This window comes from Acanthopagrus latus, chromosome 23, assembly GCF_904848185.1.
Source record: "Acanthopagrus latus isolate v.2019 chromosome 23, fAcaLat1.1, whole genome shotgun sequence".
NCBI classification, from domain to species: Eukaryota; Metazoa; Chordata; class Actinopteri; order Spariformes; family Sparidae; genus Acanthopagrus; species Acanthopagrus latus.
The window spans coordinates 4678738-4704415 of NC_051061.1; the positions used below are offsets into that span (position 1 = coordinate 4678738).

Below are 25678 nucleotides of genomic sequence, written 5' to 3' on the forward strand. Positions count from 1 at the left end.
AGCTGGCAGCAAACATTCACGAGGGCTGATACCACATCAGATTAAAAAAGGCTCTCTTTGGCACAAGTTACATTCAGCGTGAACTAGCTTTTAATTAGCTCACAACTAGCTCAGCTAACTGTGTGTAGCTGTTTCTACAGTCAAAACTTTCAAGACATCTGATTCCAACCTCCCAACATGATGTTGTATGTTATTAAGTTACTAACATTATTTATTTATTTTTGCTTTGTTGATCTGACAGTAATGTGTCTTTTCACCCAAATATATAACATGATGTAAACTTAATGGACTATTTTGTCACACTTCAAAAAATCATGGCTTCCGAGGTCAGAAGTCCTACATGTTGATACATGGTGGGATTTTTTTTTTATTACCGGTATTTAAATAATATTAGTTTCTTTTACCACTGTACATTACATTTGTAGGGTTGTAGCTCAACCTTAGAGAGTGTCATGAGTCGGCAGCTTCTGCACACTCAGTGTTGTGTTCGTCTCATATCCTAACAAAGAGAAAGAAGTCTAGCTGTCATCAGCTGTCTCTGTTTCATGGGTTCAGCTGTGATAATGGCAAATAATCAGGCTGTCAAAATTCACAGGAACGGCTGGTTCTGCGCACCCAACACGTCATTACTCTGTGCTTTGAATCACAACACAGTTAGTAGTTCAATGAACACAGACAGAATCGTGGAGTCAAGGTAGCCAGTGCTGAAATCGTACTTGAGATTCAGCAACAGCTAAAAACATCGTTCAGCTTAATGTGTGGAGGGTGCTGTCATTAAACAAACACCTAGGATACTAATTTTGAAGCATATATGATATATAGATGTAACAATAATGCATGTTTTTTTTTCTTTTTCAGTGAATAAACAGACTGAGGATCACTTCCCCATCCAAATGGCACAAAGGATGTTTCATGAAAGTAGACAAGATGGGCGATCAGGTAAGGCTGGAGAGTAGACTTTGTAACTGTAGAAGGACTGCTCAGTATAGAGCACAGTATAATTACCAGATTAAGGATGCGCTGGTCATGTCTTCAGTACTTTTGGCTCAAAATTTGGTTTGAGTCAGTGTGGTTTAGCTCAGATAACTGTCCCAGGATGAGTTTGATGAGTTCATAAAGGTCCCGTCTAACTGCAGCTCTTTGTGACGCCGAATGTTTGACTGTGCCACATGATGGATATATGAGACTGACTAAACAGGAATTTGGGCCACATAATATCAGAATATCATCAGTCATCTGTCCAGTCTCCTCTGCTCTCGCAAATGATGACCCTTTTGTTTGATTTGGCTCTGCCCTCGGGGTTCGACTTAACGATGGCACTGAGGTGAGCGGCCTGGGAAACAAGGTTATATTTAGCCCACTTTATTATTTCTGTTCGTTAATTCTTTATGCCCGCTGGATGGCTGTGTGGAGCCAAGAGCTGCTGGGTTGTGTCACTATATATTGTCTACGGTGCCGGCTCACATTAGAGACGCAGAGCTCTGATCCTGACCTGGAATTAACCTTTTCACTTCTCCCCTCTTAATTAAACCCAGGCCTATGATCCATTTAAGAGCAGTTTGATTAGATGAAAACAAAGTCTTGACTTCAACTGCAGAGTATTTTAACATTTATCAGTGATATAACCTTTAGAGTTGTATTCCCTCTTAATTGTATCATCTATCTGTTCCGTCTTCTTTATTACAGTCCTGGGAACAGTGGCAGTGCAAGTTGAGAGAGACCCGAGGACGGGCGCCACCGTCGTCAGGTCAGTGGCCCCCGTGGCCTCGCCGGCCGGTGCTCCGTTGGCTACCGCCGTCTTCGACGATGGCAGGAAAAGCATCCACACGGTCGGCGGGGTTGGAGTTCAACCGTCGACCGAGGAGCTCGGGCAGATCTTGAACGTCATCGATGGGGTCGGGATGAAAGTGCTGCTGGATGAGGTCACAGTGACGCCACACCAGGCAGAGGCAAAGATAGAGAACGTGGAAGTCAGCAGAGCCCCGGAGGGAGAAGTCCTGTCTTTTTCCACCCGTCATGCCATGTCAGTTGAGGATAATACACTTACAGACAGCTCTAGAAGCTACACATTGGAAGCTGAGCCGGGGATGGAGGACTGTGCTGCAAGCATGGGAAGCAAGGAGGAGAAAAAAGAGGACGGAAGCATCATGGCAGTCAGAGACATTGCAGGAGCGGTAGATCACGTGGATGATCAAAGCTTGGAGGATGGCCCAGTTACTCTTGTTTTCCTGGGATACGCTGATTCCACAACCGACCAGGGTCAAGGCCAAGAGGAGCTCGAGGGCATGCTCACTGCGGAACGAGTGATTATCACCGAGGAGGGAGAAGAGCATGTCATTGGCCCTGAAATGTCTGCTGCACCTCAGCCAGGGGAAGAGCCCCAGCACCAAGCGTTTCAGGACGTTCCCCTGGAGGGAAACGGGGCCGCAGGAGTTAAAGTGCAGGCAGAGGAGGGCGATAAGGGGCTGCATAATTCAGCTTCACCCAGTATAGCAGAGGGAGGAGGCACTTCCAAGCGCAAGACTTGTCAGTGCTGTTCTGTCATGTAAGAAGAGATTCGCTCATTAGCCTGAAGCCTATCATTTTTAATATTTGTGCCTTCCATTAGACACTATATGCTGCACTGCTGCCTTAATGAGTATTAAAGGAGAATGTACCACCATCTGGTATCATCTAATTACATTGGTTTTGGCTCTGAGCATCCAACCTTTCACTTCACTTTGCCAAGGAGAGAGACATGGTTTATAGTGTGGGGCTTTTATAGCTGTGGACTGAGGGGCTCTAAAAATCCACTTCCTCCCTCTGGTGGACAAAGCTGAGAATTTCAGCAAGCCGTCCTGCAGGCTCGCAGAAACTTCCCACCTCAACTGTCTCTCTGCCTTCGGACTCGTTCTGTGCTTTATCAGCGAAAGATGTTCAATATGTTTAACATCGTTTGCCAAAGAGCAGAATATGCAGATTTTATAGCTTTGGGGAAAAAATATTAATAATCAGTAACCATGAGATGATTTATTGTGGTAATTAAATGTTAATTAGAAACAGTAGGCAATTTGTTACATTTTTAACAGCCTTTGATACTTTTACTTTCTTGCTCACTGCTACTCGGGGCTGTAACTACCACTGAGACACAAGACATTTGGGGGTTTTATTGTCACAATAGTTCTTAAGTTTTTTAAGCCTGCAAGATGTGTTTTAGTGTCAAAATCCTTACACTAATAGTGCGACATTTTGGGAAATACCCTAATTGTTGTTTCGCCGAGGGTACCTATGCTATGTTGGCATTACAGCGGCATCATATTTACTGCACAGACGTGTGAGTGGTACCGATCTCCTGATTTAAGGGATTTCTCAAAATGTCAAAGTTCGAATTTTTGAGTGTTTGAAATATAGTTTAAAGACTTGGTATGTCGCCACAAGAATTATCCTCCTGGCATTGCGGGAAAAGTTATGAAACTGCATTTCGAAAATAGTACAGGGAAATGCAGTTACATTTCATCTCCATATATACAATGTTTTGATTCGATTATACAGTTGAATTACTATAGAACAGTTGTTCTCACACTTTTTCTCTCAGGCCCACCTTTAGCAGCCGAATAAAGCTTGTGCCTCCCACCTCCCCTCAACTATTAACAATCAAGGGGGAAGCAACAACTAAAAAAACATTTTAGTGCTGTAAGAGTTTGCCGATGCTTTTATGCTGACCATTGTTTTTTTATATTCCCTACCTACATAAATCCTGTTCATTCAACTTAGTTTCACCACACATTTCCCCCCCATTCATACATGCACCCCTGGGGTGAGCCCTGCCCCGCACCTGAGTTTGGGAGACGCTTCTATATGAGAAGAAAAAGGCTGTGGGCTATGGAAGTGTTTGATTATTTTTATCACTGTAATTTGGTATAAAGTGGATTAATTGTGGATTTTAACTGGAATACTCTTCATAAAACCATATAGAATTACCTTGTCAAGTGTGTCTGAGTTCTTTAAGGTCCTCCATTAGAGTTGTATGCAGACGTCTCTATGTTGCATCAATATATGCACGTATAGAGAACTTGAATCATTGCAGTGCTGCTGTGGCTCATTCGAGCAGCGTCCTGCTTCTCAAAGAGGAGGATTGTGTTTGCTCACATGACACAGGGGACAGGAAGGTACAGGTGCTAAGTAGATCATCTGGATCATTAATGTTTCCATCGAGGTCGGTAATATCACGCACTGAAGATGACAGCAGCGCTACAACCGGGTGAGTCTCTTCCTTTAGAATTTCTACATCATGTGCCGGCCTTCGTGCGTCTTTGCTTTTCTCTTCCTGACTGAGTGCCAGGAAATGGTAACTCTTCATCTGGGAACAGAAAGACAAAAGCTTACGTTCAGTCATGAATGAGAATTGTACGATAAGTACGTGTACACTACTAACACAGTAGTCAGTGTTACATCTGTGACCAATTGCTGAATAACAGAGTCACGAAATCACATGCGCAGTGTCTGTTAAGTAGCATGGCAAAGTGTTTGAATAGCATTTAAAATAATCTGTAAGAGCCTTCATAACAACAGCGGAGAAAATGTCTCTTGAAAGGAGGAGGGAATAAACAGGTTAAGCTCATTAAGGCGCATTAATATCTCCTGTTGCTTGAGCTTTATGTACACTATGGTGCTGCTGTTGGTAATCCCGAAATACACTGTGACTGGCATTAAGCCCCTAAATGCAGGTGTGAATACAGACCCACAGATTTAAACCTGCAACTCAAGGAGCAAGATAACACAGTACTGTATTAATATTAAGGAGAACATGCTGTATCGTTTTAAAAAAAGCATTCAGTGGTGCTGCAGACTGTGCCCTCTGCAGAATCAGTGTAAATACCCAACACATGGCCAGTTGACAGTTCAAGTCCATGTGGCTCATGGATAACAGGCATTAGCTGGGTGAGTTAATGTCTGTTATACCAGACAGAATGATAGAAAACCATAATTCTCAGCAGGCAGACCGGTGAGATGATGAGAGTCTCTGGCCGGTCAGGCTCTCAGATACTGTACACAGTGTGCAGGCCAAAACAGACAGAGCAAAGCCGATTACTCTATCCCTTTGTCAGCATAATTGGCTGTGCTAGGTCACAGCATGGGGGGAGAAAAGTCACCAAACAACAGAGAACAACCGTTTGCCTGCAATTTGCCTGCTGCAAAAAACAGAGAGCGATGTAGCTTTTGATTATTCCAGGGCTTTTTAAAAAAATAAATAAATAAATAAGACCTCATTACTGTTGTTGCGATCACTTCAGGCAGAAGAGTTTGAATATTGATAATCAAACATCAAGGCTTAGAGAAAGAACTGCACACTTCACATCCTTCTGAAGGCACTGTAGCACGGCTGGATTACCAACAGGGCAAGGACAGCAAATGTCCCGGGGCTGCAGAATTTCAGAGGTCCCTGGAAGATCTACAGGCTTACTGTGTTGACTCGTTTGTGGTAATTTAACAGACATGAATAGGGCCTTAAGTGCACAGTGAATTTTTTGATTTTGTAAAATAACATTTCTGTTACCCACTTAACACACTGAGTGTATCCTCGAGGCCTAACAAACATGTTAAACACATTTCCAAACTCATAAACATTTGCAAAAGACAATTTTTTTGGCTCACTTGGCTCGCACTCATTTTTCTACCTCATTGCCTTTGTAAGCACACTGGTGCCTTTCTTGACATGTTTTGCTCACCTGCAGTGAAAATGCTGTGAAACCATAAGCAGGACTTGGCAGGAACATGTATGCCCATGGGTATGCATGAGCTTCCTCCTATATAAGCATGAGAACAAATTGCAACAATTGCTCTTCAGCAACAGGTTCTGTGTTTATATTCCTAAATGAATTTTGAATCAGATTATCACAGCAAACCTGGGGCAAGATAGTATTGTGGCACAGAAAACTGATACACACTGCAGTGATAATGTGAGATTAACAATGGAGTTTAACAGGGGCCCATCATTTCGTCTTCACCATGGGAACCCCTCGGAGGTTTCAGCTATGCCCTGTAGGGTGTAGCAGTCACAGTGCAAATATATGATGAACATGTCTTCCTCCAAGCTCAACTAGATAATAGTCTTTATCCAAAAAAGCTTGTTCTGTTTTGTAACAGTAAACGATATAAAGAATTTCATTGTCACTTTCTAATGATTCTGTTAAAGGGAAATAAAGAAGAAACACCCATAAATTGCTTCAAAGGCTTGCAACCATGGAAACAAGAGATCCCAGACCCAACCCTCAAGTGTCCGAGGATGACGGTGGTCTGGAGATGAAGACAGACTCAGACCCTGTGGCAGACCACACAGACAGCCCACCGGAGCCCTGTGGTGAGAAGCCCGAAGATGAACCCCAGTTCACCCCCCCTGCCCCTGCACTCATCAGAAGGTACTATGGTGTGATGGATGATGAGGGTGCAGATGCCGTCTTCATCGCACCGCCTCCTCCATCCTACGTGGCTCCTCTGCTGCCAGCAGAGGGCAGCACAGATGCGATGGTGACTAATCCAAGTTTGACCCTTGCAAATGGGGCATCTGACGCCACAGCGGCTAAAGGTAATCCAAGTGGCTTAGACTGGCATGGTGAAGAGCAGTTAATGGCAGCATACAACAAGGTGGATGAAGTGAAAGCAAGTACAGCGCAGACCTCTGACGAGTGTATGGACGCCTTATCTCTGTCCAAAGACAGGGACTCCACTCTACCAAAGGATCAAGACCAAACAGCCATGGAAGGCGCAGGTAGTCTGGTGGAATCATTGGGGCTCCGTCCAGGAGAACAAGAGTCAAGTGCGGAACCAGAGGTCAGTTTGAGTGGAGGACAGGAAAACTTGAAGGAAAGTGAAGCAGAGAAAGACAAATATCCGAAACAGGTACCTTCAAGCATCGACGAAAACTCATTTAATGAGGCACATTTTGACAACAAGGAAGACAAAACAGCATCCGGACACACTTTTGGTCTTGCTGAGGTAGATTCAAAACTAACTAAAGAAAACAACACCTGTGACAGTGTAAAGACAAATGACCCAGCAGAGACTAATCTCAATGCGAGGTGTGAAGTTTTTGCGTCCTGCGGACCACCAGAGGTCTCCAAGTGCAACCCAACCAAGATGGAGGCAGCAACCAGTCAACCACAGGTACCAGAGATGCCAACAGAGACTGAAGAGTATGTTGACACCAGATCTTTGGACTATAACCTCACAAAGTACAACTGGGGGAGGAGGGAGAGTGGGGAAACACAAGTGCCCCAGCTCCCAATCTTTGAAGGCACTGAAGAGACGGTTACAAAAGGAGATAGAAGCAGGAGTATAAGTATTGAAATCCAACAAGGAGAACAACTCCTTCAGCGTCTGCAACAAGTGCAGCTACGACAGGATGTATCTACACCAGAGAGCCCTGGTAACACCCAGCAGGTTGTCCAAGAGGGAGATGTGTTTGGGGCTGATGAAGATGATCTTAAAGGAACAGAAGGGGATCTTACAGCTAGAGATAAGAAGGGAGAGAGTAGATCTCACACCGTTGACGACGAGGGAGGAAAGTTAAACCTAACGGGGGAATGGGAGAGGGAAAACAATGAGAAGAATGAGAACAAAGACGAAAAGAAAGCCAGGGTGTCCTCGTCACCAATGCCTGTTGAGCCTGAGCATGAAATGACTGTCAGAACACAGCCAGGAGACTCTGATGACCCTCGTGAAACATATTCCGCAGAAATGTCTCTTCCATCCACATGTCACCAGTTCTCAACCGCTGAGACTTCCGCTAAGAAGCAGATCCACGAGACAGCCCAGGAGACGCAGAACCTGCAGAGAGCCGGCGGTCTCTTCAACCTCGCAGACGATCCAGATGTGCTCGAGATTCCCTTTAAGACCAATATTTCTCTTGAGCCACTTGCCACCACAGCCAGCCCAGGTCAGCGCAGTGACTGGCAGTTCTCCGAGCAGAAGATGCAGAAGGAGATAAGTCAGGAGATTCAGAGAGAGCTGGTGCTGGTCAACCAGGGGAAGATCCCAGGGGGGTACAGCAAAGGGGAAGTCCGTCAATTAAAGGAGACGAAACTGCTGTTTGAGGCTTTCCAGCAGGACAACCCAGAGGGTCCGACAAGGTTCCGGCGATCCCCTACCTTACTGAAGAAAGGTCACGTTTACCCATCGGTTTTAGAGCGCACACGTAGCCTTGAGATGTTCTCACTCAAAAGTTACCCCGTTTCCAGAACACATTCCCTCAGGCTGTACAAATCAACCTCCGACGCAGTTAAAATCCACGAGGACTTACGATCAAAGAGCCCAACTGGTGGTTCTCGAGACAAAACACGTCTGTTCCCCTACCCCAAACAAGACAAGCATGTGCGCCTGCACAGAAGCATGGACTCCATAAGCACTGCTACGTCTGCTATGGAGGCTAGGCAAGTGAACGCAACACAAGGATCTCCCATCATCAAACAAAACCCCTTCTACAAGTTGCGACCAGCCCTGGCTCGGCAGCCCGAGGTGGAGAAGGACATCCGGGAGGCCAAGGAAAGAGAAGAGGAGCTGCGCAGACAGAGATGCACCCTGTATGGAGAGAACAGGCAGAGTAGTGAAGACGGAGAAAAGTCACGATTCACGTCAGCGCACGAACCAGGTTAGTGTGCATGAAGTCCGTGAGTATCAAGAGTATCACTGGTGGAATGTAACTAAGTATACTGACTCTACATATTCTACTTTTTACTACTTTTGTTTGATAGATATAGTAATTAACTGTTCAGAGAAACACGTACTCCACATTCTAAACTGTGTGACCAGCATATAAAATGTGACAATCCATTTGTATAAAATATACATTTATATATACAATTGACACAAGGTTATAAGGTTAGGAGTGTGTCAGCAACATTTGGACTTTACAGGAGAGCAAATGACCAAAATGTATTAAATTCAGTCTTGATTATTTAAATCTGGTTACTGATTAATAGCCCTGGATTCAATTAGTACAGAATGCCTTTTTGGTAGAAGAACGAGCTCACCAGTTTAATCACAAGTTTAATTTGATACATATCGTTCATTTTCACTCAAAATGTCACTTGCTCCGTTCTTACCTCTTGAATATGTAAAATAACACTCAAGGGAGCCATTGTTTTGCATAAATGTACTTTACTTTTGATACCTTTGCACTTTACCTGTTTTATGAGTGCCTGGCTTTTACTTGTATGGGAGCGTTTTTCATTGTTACGTTGCTACTTTTACTGTAGCGGACGATCCGAAAACTTGATCCACCAGAGTATTTGTATTCTGTGTGCGACTCCATGCACCACAGAGGTGAATTTTTGCATTAATTTGTACATTCATTATTCTTAATTCCCAAATTAAGAACACTGCAGTGAAACCTAATTTGATAATTTGGATTAATGTAACCGACGATGTTGAGAAGCCATAAGTGGAAAATATTGAAATACTGATGGATTATTTCCATCAGGTTGTTCAGATGCATCAGATACTAGTACGTCTAATGAGAGTCGTTTAGATCTTTCTTCATTTCACATCCCAGCCTTCTGACAGTCAGTCTGAGCACTTTAATGAATGCCTCTCTACATTACCATCACACAGTGTTATCTAAGGAATCTTATCGACAACTTAGTGTCAGCCCTGTCACAGACGGTTAAGGGCACATCACTCTGGCAGCACCCTGATCTGAGTCAGCCGAGGCCAGCGGGCTGAGTGACAACGTGAAGACTACTATCTGCAGCCCAGCTTGAGCCAGGGGCGCCTCTGGTTCTGTCATAGTGTTGTGTAAATACAGATGACTTCCGACAGTTGATATGTCATGTTGAAAGTATGTACAGTAGCTTGAGTGCATGTTTTATTCATGTGCGCTGTTATTGCCCACATGTACAGCATGAGAGCTCGGGGGCCTGACAGAACATCATATCCAGCAAAGGGAGCATGTCATCATGCAGCACCATGTTAATATTTTCAGCCACAGCGGCTGGATCATGACGTGTAGGTTGACTCAAGGTGAAGATGATGAAGCTACACGTGACAGTGATATAATTTGTCTGGGGCTTGGCTAAACTGAAGGAGATGACTTAGGGTCAAATAAGCTGTAGTGTGTTATTCTAACCAGCCTTGACACAAACCTGTACTGTCTGAGGCCGTGTAACCTTGTGATATCTTCACAGACGAAGTTTAATCTTAAAAAAAAAATTTAAACTATAAGTCCTTGGTTTCAGACAGCAGTTGGCAAAACAGGTTGCTCATTATCAGCCTTCGTTTAGGTCATTTAAAAGCTCTCTCTCCGGCTTCATTTTTAGTGTTTTAAACTGACTCTAAAATCTGACAAAAGGGCTGAATACATTACATTAAAAAGCCAAAGCTGCATGTCCAAAGCAAAACATAAGACTTGAGATAAGAATAAGGTCATCATGCTAATGTTAACATAATTAAGGTTATGTTTTTTGGCGTATTTTTTAGCGGTCTTGTTGGATTTTATTTTTGAAGTAACTCTTGGCAGTGGTGCATTTGTGGCCCTTCTGCAGACAGTTTGTTGACATCTCTGTAGTTCCTGTCATTAAGTGGGAGACGATCATCGATGTCTCCAACTTGTAACGAGCCTGCAAGTCGGAGGCTGACGTGAGCACGTTCGCCCCGCTCATTTCAGCTCATCTTGTACGTGAACAAGCAAGGATTTATGAAGAGGGCTGTCATCAGCCCACATGGCTTCCACCCAATGGAGAAGTAAAGACGGATGATCTGAAAACCCACGAAATAATGTAATGGGAAATTCGTCCGGCCTTGGAAGCATTGCTCCCCCTATTATTACTGTGGGCTGCAAACCAGTTAGCCAAATATGCTATGGGTGCTGCTTACGTTAGGCGCAACGCAACACTATGGGTGAATACACTCACTGTGGCCTTTAATGGTTTAACTGCTGCTTAAAATCAAATCCCTTCAAATTAACCTGCTCCTCTGCTCTTCCTGTCCTTCAAGATGACAGACGACTGTCCAGGGGGAAGCTGGAACGGGTTTGGCCGCCACCCTCCAAAAGTGACCAGGCGAAATCTGACCAGGCACAGGTGATGCGTCAGGTCTAATGACTACACTGTCTGTCTTCTGTGTGTGCACGCTACAGGATTATCATTGGTCTGAATTGTGTTTAAAGCACAGATATGAAGGCCTGCTGAAGGTGAGGTCAGGCATGTTAGGAAGAAGAGTCATGTTCACATACGTTCCTGTACACGTGGCTTTCTGTATCTTCCTGCAGGATTAGATTTGAATTATTAGCGACAGTATTTGTTTCACCGAAGCTTGGATTAGCACAAGTGGTTCTGAAATTGATCTCAAACTCCAGAATAGGCAGCTAATCTCCCGCTCTAAATCCTTCTATTTGCTCTGTCTTACCTCACAGCAGGAGTCTAAAGTTCACAGAGCGGGAAGACAGAAGGCTCCTCTGTGGCAGCGCTGGGAGGCCGGCCTGGTCAACGGGCAGCCTTCAAAGGAAAAGAACTGATATTTGCCACCCCGACGTCTTCAACACTTCAAATAGAATAATCTGCCGTGCTAAAGCAACACAAGCGTAAGATTAATCAGTATGATCAAATCCCCGAAAGGTAGTTCCATCGTACATGCTTTCTGGCTCCTCTAACTCTGCTTCGTATCCCTGTCAAATATGCTTTTTGATATCTTTAAACAGTAGCTTCATCAGCACGTAAATAAAGCAAAAGTATGGCTTCGATCAGTCTCTCCGACCCTTTTTTCTCTTTCAGTCTCTATCGGCCGGGTAATGTAAACCAAACAAGAGGTGTTACTTCAGTCCAACAGTTTAAGAGTTTTAATGGAATGTCAACTTTCAATATACTGGTCAACAATTTGGCCAACAATGTTGTAAGGAGGATGAGTGCCCTCTGCTATGTTTTGGGTTATTTATCAATTCAGAAGATGATCCCCTGCAAATGATTTGCACAATGATGACGACAATTTTCTGTCACAGTTTTTGTACCATACACATGTACCTGCAGAAATCACAGTTAAGATGCTGAAGGGGCATTCAGCTGATTTTACACCGACGTAAACAACTGTACAGAGAATCCTGTGTGGCTGTTGAGGGGGCTTAACGTCTGCAAGCACTTGGGACGATGTCATCAAGAGTTTGTTTCAGTTTGGATTTGCAGACTATGACTACAAACCCAAACCCAGACTATGACTGCAAGGCAAAATCTGCCTTGCATACTGGGAGTGTTGAGTTTAAAAGACATGGGTGACTGGTGGACAGGGATTAGGTTGTGAGAGGTGCTTTCAGGTTGAATTATTGGAAATGTGGGCTGCCGATCAACCTGAAAATAATCTAAAGACAGAGTGTACTGCCTACTGGTGTCTGGTGATAGGTAGAAAGAGCGCTACTGTATACTCTCCTAATATAATCATTGTTTTGGTGCCCTCTAGAGTTCAATCACTAACTTATTGGAAATCAAAGTGGCTGCCGAAAAAAGGCCTGTTTTGATTTCTACCAAGACTAGATTGTGTCACGCTGGAATTAAAGAAGTCGATGGGAAATGAAGCCATCCGTAAAACTGCCCTGCTTGACCGGAGATCATGGCATCTAGAGAGAGTTTGGTTTTCTAATTCTCCACTGACAGAGGCAATCTGCTTAGCCCCAGTCTGAGCACCATCTGTTAGCCCCGGCGACTCCGCCAACAGAGGACGGACTTTCACTCTGCCCTTCCTGGCTCATATATCCCTGTGTTAATTGGCTGCTCTTCTCACCAGCCCACAAACAGCAGGCAGGGCCAAGGTTTCGGATGTTAGGCCATCCTAACATGGCTTCCCTAAACATCCTCAATACAGATCCAAAATGCCAGCGATGCCGTAAGTTTCAGATTGCTCTGATGGAGTTTTTCACAAGCTCACATGTCCTGTTTGTGTCTTGCTTTATTTGAATCCATCGTCATGGTGATATTGCTGAATCTCCAATGGACAGGACAGCTGGATAACCCGATATCCTGGATCTCTGTGAGTTGAACTGAAGAGACTTTTCCCCTTAAACTTTGCATGTGGTTTTATTTAAACAACTGGCTCAAAGAGGAAACAGTAATCAATATTTTATCATTTTGAAAAAAGACAAAATTAAGTAAGATGTTGTGTATTTCTGGTTTTCATCTGATCATCTCATGACCCCTGAGATCACATAACTTCAGGAGACTGCAGAAAAGATATCAGAGTGCATCTCATGTCATGGTGAATAGTAATCCTGGTCATACTAATGATCTTATTAGAAAGGCTTGCTGGTGATCATAAAAAAAAAAAACTACATTTGAATTGTTTTTCCATACAGAGGAAATCCAATGCTCTGTTAAATACTTCCTCGTATCTAAGCATTTTAACTCAAATGGTAGGTGAAGACTTTGCATCATCTACCAGAAGAGGGCGGTATAGCCTTAACAATCAAGCAAGTGTTGGAGGGACAACTTGTCTTATTGCATGATCCTGACCACTACAGTCCCTTCTCAACCAAAGTATGCAAGCCTTTCAAGTGCCATGTAAACAGCTTCACAGACAGAGTTGAAGTTTTCATGCAGATTTGAAGATAAAATGACCAAAAAAATGAACACTGACAGTAAAGCCGAGATCTTTTGACACAAACAGGTAACATGAAATGACTTCATGCAGACACATATATTAAGATTTGTTCATATTCCTGCCCTAAGGTTTAGCAATACAACACCTTGAAGTCACCTCACAGGAAGGAAGTAAACATATGCTGAGAAAGTACAGCCGTTACATAACCGTTGTAATTCATCCAGTGATGAGTCACGTACTTCACAGAACTAGAGCCACCAGCTACGTTTATAATCAATTCTATGTACATGGAGATGAAGATAAAAGTTGCTTAAGAGAACATCTGCGTCATTTTCAGCAACAGCACGTGGGCGGCCATTTCTTCAGATGTTTGGCTGACGCTCTGAGTCATTCATGAGGGCTGTCATGTACCGAGCCCGTTACGGCCGGGTGTTCTTTTAAAAAAAAAGAAGAAATAAAAAGAAACCAATCTCTGCCCTGGTGGCAACACAAACAACACGTCAATGAGACGCATCTCACGAGTATGTTATCTTTTTCAAACCGCCGTTGAGTCACCAGCGCTGGACACTCTTTCTGACAAACACAGTGAGGCAGAACAGGAGTGGAAAAAAAAAAAAACTTCACCCATGGGGAAGAAACAAATCTGTTGAGGAAAAATACTCATTTTAATTGCTTCATTCAGCTCAAACATTTGGCAGTCTTACCATGCAAGCTTCCAGTCAGTAAAAAGCTAAAAAAAAAAAAAAAAAAAGAAAAAGAAAAGAAAAAAAATGTTGACAGCTGTCCAACAAATGAGAAAATGGGCCCAACAATACACTGACAGGGGGCTAAATGAAGACAGTACTCTCCGCGCAGTGCTATTGTTGTATTTCACCCTGCCCTGAGTTCACAAATACCAAGAGCATTGTGAGTGGGAGCTGATGAGGGAATAGAACAGCGACAGCTCTGACATCACCACTCCTTCAGTGCCGTGCGATGGGGCTAGATTCGGCTCTGCACCAGCAGCAGCAACCTAACGCAGTGGACAGATGATGGATGACTCATTCTTTCCACCCACACGACTTCCTACCGTCAGGAACCATCATCAAGAAACTCTCACTCGGCTCCAAATTAAACCCTTCCAGATACTTCTTGCATTACTAAGGTCTAACTCTGGGGTAGGCCCAACATGTTACTCGGACGCTACAGGAAGTGGGAAAGACGTAGCAGACTCTGAAATGGCGGAGAAAGTGTGACTTGTAGTAAGCAAGTAGAGTTGGGGAGATGCAAGAAAGATTCAACAGTTTTAGCCTAATAGTTGAGATAAATGGTCGAAATAGTTTGCTAAAAGTAATGGAAAAATGACTGCAAGTTAGACTAATGTATAGATAGATAGATAGATAGATAGATAGATAGATAGATAGATAGATAGATAGATAGATAGATACTTTATTTATCCCGGAGGAAATTCAAGTATAGTGTGTATGGTTAGCTAAAAGCAAATGTTGAAAGAGTTAGCTGAAACTATTGTCAAATATTCTAAAGGAGTTAGCCAGAGTAATGGCTAAGTGGCTAAACGTTAGCAAAAAACCCAGAAGAAATTATTAGCTCAAAGTAATGGTTACATGTGACGAAAGCCTTACAGCTAAAAATTGGCTAATGGATAAATGGCTGCAATAGTCCATAATTATGATTGATGAAAAGCTTTTAGACAGCTTGAATAGTCGGCCTAGATGATGAACAGTTAATATTATTAGCTAAGGGTAATAGAGTTACTTGTATACTAGTTATTAGTGGGCTAATGGATAACTAGCTTGGCTAAAAGTACAGAATAAATTGTTTTGAGTTAGTTGAATGATAAATAAGGAATGAGCTAAAAGTAGGCCTTGGCTCATTATGGTTGAAATAGGCCTAGTAGGCTAAGAATGCATTAACAAATGACCGGAACGTTGACAGTTAAATTGTCGGAAGAAATGCCGTAACAATTCACACTTGGATATCACCTGCAGTGTTTAACATGATCCAATTTAAAATCAGTTGAGATGACCACATCTGGAACACATCGGTTGGCGTTGATGAAATTGATGCCACCTCAGTCCACCTGACTGTCGGACAAATGGTTGGGAATCCCTCAAACACATTACGTCATGAAATATACCGCCCTATGTGTGTTTACAGAAACTGTGCACGTTTCATCATATTTTCTCACTCCGCTCCAGAGAGACGAGCTCTGACTGTTTATCTTGCCGCTGCATCGTCTTGAATTACTGAAGTGAAATGAATGAATAAACATTGGGGTTGTGGGAGCATGAGGTAAGACCAGTACTCAACAGACCTCAGATGGCCCTGCTTTAGTTAAGCCATTGTCCTGAACAAACCCTCCCATTGGCTTTCTCACTCCCCTCCTCCTCCTCTTCTCGCCTCCCGCCACTTATGCACAATGAAAACTCAGTTGTCTAATTCCACAATCACACATTACAACAGCCAACAGTAATATAAAGAAGTCGCGCGTGATAAGACGATGAGTGTGTTTGGTACACTGCTTCAATTCCTCTTTGTCTGCTTGCCCTGGGTTTTCTATTTCAAGACCCTTCCAGATTACCCTGCTGCCTTTTTCAGGAATCTCATTTAGCCATTTGTTCTACATTTTCCTTGTCAAGTCGTTTCACACGAGCCATGTATAGTGTTGAAAGAGTTCATCAACATCGCGCTGTCACTTGACTTGATCGCACCTTCTGTTACTTCCACGAATATGTCCCACAAAGTCTCTTCAAAGATGGATTCATTGCACAATATCTTTTACTGAATAACCAGGGCTGTTACAGATGTATTATTCCTAATTTCATTCTTCTTTTTTATTTTGTTTTCCAAAAATACATGCTCAAAATACAGTTGTTCAGCACAGAGGAGTAAATTAAATTAATCCATGAAAACTGTGATGTCCTCTTACAGAAAGGTCACATGTGAGATATCAATGTCAATCACATATTTTCACCTGCTGTTGGCTGTTTTATGAGTGAACTCAAATTTTAACACGTGAAAAGAATCACATACTGTGTGTGTATATATATATATATATATATATATATATATATATATATATATATATATATATATATATATATATATATATATATATACCTTCATCAACATAGGTGATGATACAAATATGCCTCTTTGCATGTGAATTCCACATTTTCACACTTTTTCAAATGCAGTTGGCTGTTTTCAAGTGTGAACTATAATCTTAGCATGTGAAAATGGAGCGACGCCCAACGTGAACAGGACATTTTGCACAAGTGATGTGGCTTTTTTTCCCACATGAATGAAAATGTCCATGCTTTCCATTTTCTTTTACATTCACTGGCTTTTTCAAGTGTGAGTTAAAATTTCCACATGTGAAAACATTTGGTTAAACTTACAGGACATCAAAAACCAACAAATGATGAAAAAAAAACAAAAAAAAAAAACCAAAGTAACTAAACCTACAGAGAGAAACTGGGGTGGAAATTCCTCATGACTTGGCATACCACAACAGCATAACCACCAGCTACTCTGTAATTCTGGCCATTCCAAAAGTAGCTGGCACTTAAACCACAATCTGCTTCAATGACAGTGTAACTGATGATTTCAGTGAGTTAGTGAGGATAATTATATCATAGTGTGCAGCATTTGCACCCCTTAAGATCAACAGGTGCATAGGAGAAGGGCTGAAAAAAAAAAATTAAAAGCAACGGTACTTAGAGCTTCATCGGGTTATCTTGTGGACAGTGTGCATGAGTTTTCTTTTATTTCTGATAATTATTATATGAAATGTACATCGGCTTTGGCAGTGAGGGTGGTGAGAAAGACATGTCAGGAAGGAAAACACTTGATCTCCTGTTGAATCTGCCTGAATTGCAACTTATAGTTGTCATCTGTGAATAAATGCAGGAAACTACAAAGCTGCTGTAGCTGTTTAGGGTGACCGGCTGGATCAGTGGGTGAGCAGGGTGTTCTGACGGGCGCAGAAACTTCAGAGATCACACTGGGACAAGTCCTCTGCCTGAACAAGATTCTGATCTGTTGAATTCTTCCTCCTTCCCCTCGGCCGCTGGCCTGGGCCGTTGGCTTTGGGCATCCAGAGCGGTTCACTTTGGGTTAAGCCCCTCCAGCCAATTGTTCAAAGCCTTTTTTTGCATGGTTTGCCTCTCCGCTCCCATTCTATTTTAGGATTTAAAGGAATGACAGTATTCTTGCATGACTCTCCGAAAATCCTTTGAATCCACTGTATGGAACACCACTGGGATTAGGATGCGGTCTGCGTTACATAAAAGTGAAGATCCTTTAAACCAAAAAAGGGAAAGCCTCCCATGAGAGCGACTAGAACCACTCTCGGAGATTTCAGCGTTGAGGTGGAAATTAGGTCTGTTACAAAAATGCTTGAAATTTCAAGAGGCGTCAACTGAATGGCTGTCAGACACATGTATACTGCAGACAACACAACCGCCCTTTTTTTTTTTTTTTGCCTCTCTACAAGAAAATAACACAAACACAACCGATCAGACATGTTTATGCTGTGAGAATCTAGAACAAATGAAAAGATTACTTGGTAAGTAGGATTAAGTCTTTTTGCATCAGAGCATATAGAACGTTACATAAATATTAGAAAATACATCCAGCTTGGTTTCTGTGTCAGGATTAGGCTAAGACTTATTAAAGAAAAAAAAAAAAAAAAAAAAGGTCAGGAAAAGTGCACTCTGCAGCACACTGTGTTCCTTATTGTGGAAAGTTTTACCCGGTGGACTGGCCCGGCCTTCATATCATTGCCGTAAATGAGACTTTCATTTAAGACATCCTTGTTAAGTCAGTTTCATGGTTAAGGCTCTGACAGGAATTATTCAGACATAAGACCTGATGTCACAACATAGATCTACCATCTACTTTCTGCTATGTTCACAACACAGCCAAAGGGATTTCAGGAAACCTGACCTTAGTTGTTCACAGGAGCATGAGATTCATGCAACAAGATCCACGTCATGTTATGAAAGACGCCTCAGACAATAAAAACTGGTTCTTCCTTTTCTCTTTTTTTTCATGAAGACCATGGCAGTTTTTGTGAGCAAAAAAACCAAAAAAAAACAAAAAGAAAATAAAGGAACAACCACGCAGTCTTAAATTTATCCTGTAACGTTAATGTCAAAGCCTCTTCAAACCGTCCTCAGAGCTCTGACGATGTCCCTGCAAACAGGAACAAAAGTGACGGACTTGATGTCAGACATTGTTTTCACCGAGTAAGAATCTCATTATGCAAGAGTTCTGTGGAAACGTACAAGTGAGTACTCTTAATCAAGATGCACTTTTATAACAAACCACAGGGTTTGTTTCGTAACTAACCACTACACTATAAAAAAAATAAAAAAGGCTGTTCATGACTAGAAACTCAACTGTGTAGCAGTTCCTGACTGAGTGTCGGCTAGTCCTGAATGGTTTCAGGGTTAAGGCTAACCTTAGCACCTCCGTCCGGCTCTTTTAATGGATTTGGACGACAGGACAATTGGATCAAGTGTTATTCCCAAACACACTTACAAGGCTAACTAGCACTACAGTTTTGAAAAAGACCATACAGAGAGCTGATCCTACTGAAGACAAAGTCTGAATCTGGTGATTATGGCCCCAAAATCCAAAGTGCTGATTTTAAGGGTCCAGTTAGCTGTATGTGTGTTGATGTGTTATTGTGCCAGTGAGGTTACAGGCCCATCTTGGAGCTTCAAGTGGCATTACGTAAGATTGGAACTGCTTTAAAAAACAACAAAGGGAAAAAAAATCAGAAGGGAAACAGGAGTATCCTGAGTGATTTGTTTTTTTGTAAGTGGCACACTGAGGGATTATACACTCCGGGCCTGGGAAGTATAACGAGACGTAACATTGTTTATGATGTGGCATGCCTACTTTGGACATATAATCTGCGCGGCACGGCTTTAGAGGGGTTGTGCCGCGTTGTGTATGCGACATCAACTTCTGTCCACGGATCACGCAGTGAGAAAAAGCAAACAGCGTTAATTGTCCCTTCATGGGAAGCGACTATCGGGCTCTGTTACGATGGCCGGAGTTCAACAATGTCGAGCTCTGTGCCAAGGCTGCCTCGGGTCAACCTGAGCGCTCAGGACACTGTGCCACTGTCATGCTGGAATGAACACTGCAGAAAGTGGGCCATCTATATCTGTGCTACCCTCTGATTATGAACAGATTACGCAACCGCAAAGCATGCTTTACATAACCAGCTATGCACTCCTCTTCCCTACACCCGTTGTTCCCAAACTGAAAGACTGAACCCCTCCCTCCCTCCCCGCTGGCTCTCTGAGGTGACAGGCCGCCTGGCATCTAATCAAATATGTTATGTACCTCTGACACCAAACTCCTCCTTGCCCCGTGATTTATATCTGTTTTTGTTATGTACCGGCGTTCATTATGACACCAGTGCGATCCAGTGGCTGGAGGAGATAAATGGTGTGCAGACACATATAAAAAAAAAAAAGCAGCTTCTGGGAGGAATGTGTTTATTTAGTGTCCACAGGGTTATCTTAAATGACTGATAGTGCTGATAACATTGTGCTGTTGCAGTGAATTTTTCAGTTGTGTGGACAAATAAACACTCTTAGTGCAGTAGAAAACACCGTGTGACTCGCTGAATTGCCTTTTAAATCTTGTGTCAAAATGAGCTGTCCCAAACTTGCTTTTTATTGCTTGGGTTCCACAAAATGTCACATCTGAGGGACCATATGGAAATTATTAGCACGTCAGAGAAAAGAGAGGGCTTTGTGTCCTTTGTTTTTTAGGATAACTTTTTCTCATCCCAGAATATTTTTTTTTTCCATTTGAACATTTATTTGATAAAGACAAAATAAAAAAATAAAAATAAAATTCAAGGTCAAATTGTTACATCACATGGCTTTTGTTTTGATATTTGACCTCGGAGGCTGTTACGTAGAAACAGCTCGAACACTCTCAGCCATGCGACTCAAGAATCAGAAGACTGGACAGATTTCTATTTCCATTCAAATAAGTTTCAGTAAATATATTTCATATTTATTCTTTATCAAATGGTATCCAGACTGGATGAGAAATGATGTGGTGTGTGTTTCTCTGACAGCTCTTCCAGAGGAGAGATGGTGGCTGGAGTATTTACAGTTTTCTTTCATGTTTTCCATACACATATTTTGACTTACTGTGGTTGGCGGTTATATTTGAAGTTATGGTTATTCCTGTTTGACAACTCCTTCACTCTCTGACTTATCATTGGATATTTCCTGAAGTTACAGCAACAGACAACCATATGAAATGCGCCGTAACCTTGAGTACAATTTCAGATTTCTTTGGGTTTGAACAATGTTGGAAACACACAATATAAATACACAAGCCAACAACGTGCGTATGACCAAGGTCTTCTTGTTTCTAATGCAGAGATGTTCACATAATGTTCACAGGCTCTCGCTTTTCTAATTGTAATTCTCATTCTATTTGCTTTTAATGCTTTACGTTATTTTATTTGAAAACCAACACCAGCCTCCGGTTTTACATAAATGACTTGCAAGTACAATCCATTATGTTGTTCTTGTATTTGCATATCACTGCCGACTGTAATAAACACACGGGGAAGCAACAGGGAGGGCTGCAGACTGGAGTGCGCTGCAGCTGCTCTGAATTCTGGGTCAACAGAGGAAAACAAAACAAACTTGTCATCATTATGTCACACAGCTCTCTGCTCCTCTAGACCACTTCAGGATACAGCTCGACCCTGTCCCGCGCGGTGTGACTGATTATGACAGATCTGCGAAAAGACTTATGCTTGTTTGCTGTCCCCACAGTTGTGAGCCCGTTGCAAAGATTTTCCTGTTAGTTCTTATCAATACTTCCACATTTCTCCCAAGACACGTCCCCACTAATATATGTAATTTGTTTTATGAGCGGCCCCTACCCCCCTCCCTCCCCAAATGATCAAAAGTGGTTGCTTTGGAAACAGCGTGACGTATTTCAGAGCCCGAGAATAGAAACATGAGGAGGAGAGCAGGTCTGAGGCTCTTGGCTTCTGCCTCACAATTGGTCTGAGTGCCGTTCCAAATGTTTTTTTTTTTTCCCTAATGTGTGTCAGGGGCTAATGCTCAAGCGGTGCAGACATTTTTGTGTGATTACAGAGCAGACAGCAGGGGCGTGTGTTGTAACTGTGAGAGGGGTTACCTGCCTGTGGTTTCCCAAATAAAGAAAAAAACATCACCTGGCTGGTGGAGTTCTGGAGCAGATTGGGGATCACGACTGATGCAACAAACTGAGGAATGTCCGAGACATTATGATAAAGGGGAGCATATATAAATGACCGCAGTGACAACACGCTATCAATAAACATATACCCGCATGCGCAGAGACGCACACACACACACACACACACACACACACACACACCCCGCTTGTTATGAAACAGCCCCCCAAGTCAAACAATCTGAGTCATAGTCTATTTATAGCTACTGCAATACATCCCTCATGTGCATGAGCCTTGGATAGAGGCTCGGCTGTGTGTCTGTGGTATAGACAAGCTGTTACATAAGTGCATTTCCGCATACATGTCTCAGGGGAGCAGTGATTCACAACATGAGCATGGGTCTCTTTTTAAACTGCAGTTTTCTTCGTCACCGGCCAAGAAAAAAGAATCATCAGGACAGCTAATTTCAGTTATACGTGGACTGCTTTTACAAATGTTTCTGGATATAGATTTGGAAGAAAAGCGCAGATTTTTGTGGGAGAGAAAGTGCTGACCTCACATTTAATTTGGTGTTTAAGGAAATGTGCTTCTTGACTTTCTCACTGTGAGTTAGATGAACATGCTGATAATACCAATGTCCCCACAGCCCTATGTTCCCACATTTCTAAGATTTTTCAAAATTAGGCTGTATGTTCCAATAGTTTCCACATTTCTAAGTTTATTTTTTTCCAAAATTAGGCACTATGCTCCTTTTTTTTTTATAAATTTACCCTAACCCTAACCAATTACTCATTCATTCATTCATTCATTCATTTACTATAAAGCACTTCCAAAAAATCTTGTGGGAGGGCTTAAATTGAAGGGAAATGTGGGAAAACAAAGCCCTAATTTTGAAAATGTCCTAGAAATGTGGGAACACAGGGCTGACCCCTTGATGGGATAACTGTAAAAACCCTCAGAAAGAGCCAGTCTTCTTGCTAAAGGTCTCTTGCTTATGTACAGTAGGTCATATAGAGGAATCAATGCTAAATTCAGAGCGTTTCATAACCAGCGGTGCCTTTTACATTTTACCCCACATTTGCTTCAAACGTACAAAAAACACATTGTTCCAGGAATTGTTAGCTGAGCTGAGCGACTGCTGGCTGTGGCTTTGCATTTAGATACAGGAGCGGTATTGATCTTCTCTAAATCTCGGGCATAAAGCCAAAGGTCATATTTTAAAGAGTACATAAAGAAAACGTCTGCACAAGGCAATGGTTTCAACCTTTTAGTCCAAGTTCAAAAGTGACACAACAGAAGTCACAAGAACAGTGTGTATATAACGCAATGTGTTTGTGTAATCGTAGAAGAGATGGAGCGGAGCCAAGGGGGAGGGGAACTCGATTTGATGCGATAAACATGCGCGGGGCTCAGGAGGAAGCTGTGTTTATTAAAAGACCCCATTCCTATTAGTTAATATCTGATACGGACAGATTCTCCCTTATCTTGTATAACGCCGGCTGATAGCACTCAGTGTCATCACATTACATAACGTTGTACACAGCAGGTGAAACCAGGTCACGCTGGCATGTACTTTGATGGTGCTGTGTTGGGTGCAGCACCCTTCCCGCAGCACACTGTGTCACTGCGGAGGGATTTCTTTTTTTTCTTCTCCTGAGCCTAATAAAAGGGAGACGTGAACAAAGGATTTCCTTAAACAACGGCAGACTGCAATCAAAGCTCGGAGGACGGGAGGCGCGGGCGGAAATCAAAAAGATACGCGTAGAAATGAAACGAAACAGGGGCCAGAGAGGGTGTCGGGGTGGCAGGTGTCACTCAGCTGACGGTGTTTAAGAATGAGTCCAGCAAACTGTGTCAGAGGAGCCTCCACCCTTCCCCGTCCTCCTCTCCGGACTTCCCCTGTGGTCTGCTTTGGAGTGTATTTTAAGCCTGTCCCCCTCCACCTCCTGCGGGGCACTTTACGTAACACGCCTATGCCCGTCAACTTCGACTAACACCTCCCAGCTCATCCGTCTGACTCGCAGTGGCTGTTTTTCTAAAGCCGGTCAGCTGATGTAAACAGTCTTGCTGTGAGTCTTGTCTGTGCCACCCACTTGGCAAGAACAGGGCACAGATATTTATATCCACCCTGCTGCCCACCACCGCTGCAGACGGGATCCAGCCCAGAGCGGATGAATAATGAAGCGAGGCCAGAATGCAGAAGCGATGCTGTCTGAGGCTCGGTAATATCACTCTGAAAGTATTTAATAAATGTTCAAGTTATAAACAGCCGGGCTTGCTGGCAGGCTGGCAGAGCTCTCCTCAGGGAAACTTCGAGCATTGTTTAACAAGCACTATTAAAAAACACATCTGCAGCCCTGCTACTACCACACATAATCCCAAACAGAACTGTATTGTGTAATGCTGGGGTACTGTATGCCGACAGTTGATGTAATTTCCTAAAAAAAAAAGATAGGTTTTCTGGAAAGAGCTACATAATGTGCTACTGATTATGGGGAAAGTACTGTCGGAGAATGGGATTCAAGTTTAGTTTGTTGTGCAATTGTGCTGCAGTCTTGAAATAACTGCAGAAATCTCGGATGGAATGACTACAAAAGGCTAATGACTAATGATGATCTTCACTATTGTTTTATTCATTTATCGATTGACTGTTCTGTCAATCTAATGGAAAAATAAATAAATGATTGTAGGGAAAGTGTTTAATTTCCTGTCAAATGCAAATCAGTTCAGTTCGATCAATTTACGAACTCTATAATCATATGCTACAGCAAACTTGATTGGTTTACGTATTTGGAAGCATATGATTCTATAGACTGTTTTCTGTGTAAAATTATTTAATCTTGTGGCTTTTCTTTCCTAATTTTATAGGACTGAATAGATCAAGTTCTGGTGGTCAAATGAGCCATTTTCAAGGGGGTTATGATGGTCAAAAACATGTATCCACCGTTTTACTGTTGTTTACAGTTTTTTTAAGATGTAAGCTAACAGGAAGTCTTTTTGAGGCCCCAATGCACACAGCTGGCTTAAAGCCTGGTGCTCTTTCTCGGGGCTCGCATGGAAATACAACAATAGTACATTTTCTGGTATTACAGCTATGATAGGATAACTAATAACATCAACCAGCTTCATGTTTTAAAGGAGTATTACTGCGCAATAGTTGGTATTTCAAAACCTTATGAGTCGGGTATGAGATTAGGCTTCATGCATGACAACAAGTCAATGTGTTTAGCAAACGCTATTTCAGGCAACTGAAAGGGATGTTTAATCTCAAGCTTTGCTTATTTTATGGATTCAGAAAGTGTTTAAATGAAAAGGGCAGAATACAGCTGGACTGTTAAAGTCCGGCAACGTTAATTGTCCAACCCTTACTCTCAGTTCACTCTTCCTCTGGAAATTTCTGGGATTAGGACAAAGCTAGCAAAACAAACCTTAAGCTTCTTAGTGACACATGACTCCAAACGTTTTATGTCATATCACATCAGTACGTTTGTCCTTTATGTTGTGGATACTGGTTTTGAAGTTGCAGTCAGAGAGAGAGAAAAGTCGTCGGGTTGCCTGAGACAGGAGGTGTTGTTTTGTAAGTTGAGACCACATGCTCTGTTTACACGGCTGTGTGCCCTCGTTTCCCTGCAGGTCAAAGCTACGAGGTGAGCCGCTCCATAGCAGGGTCTGCTAGAATGTCGAGAATTCAGCTCGAACTTGGTGAACTCGTGCGGCACCTCCTCACTTGATGGTGTTTTCCTACAAAGTCAGGTGATTGTAAAAGACATTTGCTCATACTTGTATTAGGCAATGCACAGGAACTGTAAGAAAAACAACAGATGTTAGTTTACTCTTTAAACTTTTTAGTTTATTTGACATTATCTTTATCTTTACTTTATCTTTTGTGAACCTCTCATTGAACAAATC

General features: G+C 42.6%; 2 protein-coding genes across 5 annotated transcripts in view; both read left to right on the forward strand.

Annotated features, from left to right (window-relative positions):
- The window catches only part of LOC119013726 (paralemmin-2-like), a 35647-nt gene extending 31688 nt beyond the window's left edge, over positions 1-3959 (forward strand). For both annotated transcript variants that reach the window (XM_037088540.1, XM_037088539.1), the window contains exons 8-9: positions 859-939; positions 1687-3959. In XM_037088540.1, coding sequence (XP_036944435.1) covers positions 859-939; positions 1687-2549 — 944 coding nt within the window. In that variant the 3' untranslated portion in view covers positions 2550-3959. The remainder of the gene's footprint in view (positions 1-858; positions 940-1686) is intronic.
- A 157-nt stretch (positions 3960-4116) lies between these two features.
- Positions 4117-11689, forward strand: LOC119013725. Of its 3 annotated transcripts, none has more exons than XM_037088536.1 (4): positions 4117-4240; positions 6176-8626; positions 10969-11066; positions 11390-11689. In XM_037088536.1, exons 2-4 carry the CDS (start codon positions 6223-6225, stop codon positions 11486-11488), a joined length of 2601 nt encoding a protein of 866 aa, XP_036944431.1. In that variant the 5' UTR covers positions 4117-4240; positions 6176-6222; the 3' UTR covers positions 11489-11689. The 3 variants fall into 3 exon arrangements, with proteins under 3 accessions (XP_036944431.1, XP_036944432.1, XP_036944433.1); XM_037088537.1 differs by having other exon boundaries at positions 10969-11054; positions 11387-11689; XM_037088538.1 differs by having other exon boundaries at positions 10969-11054.
- Positions 11690-25678: the final 13989 nt, after the last annotated feature.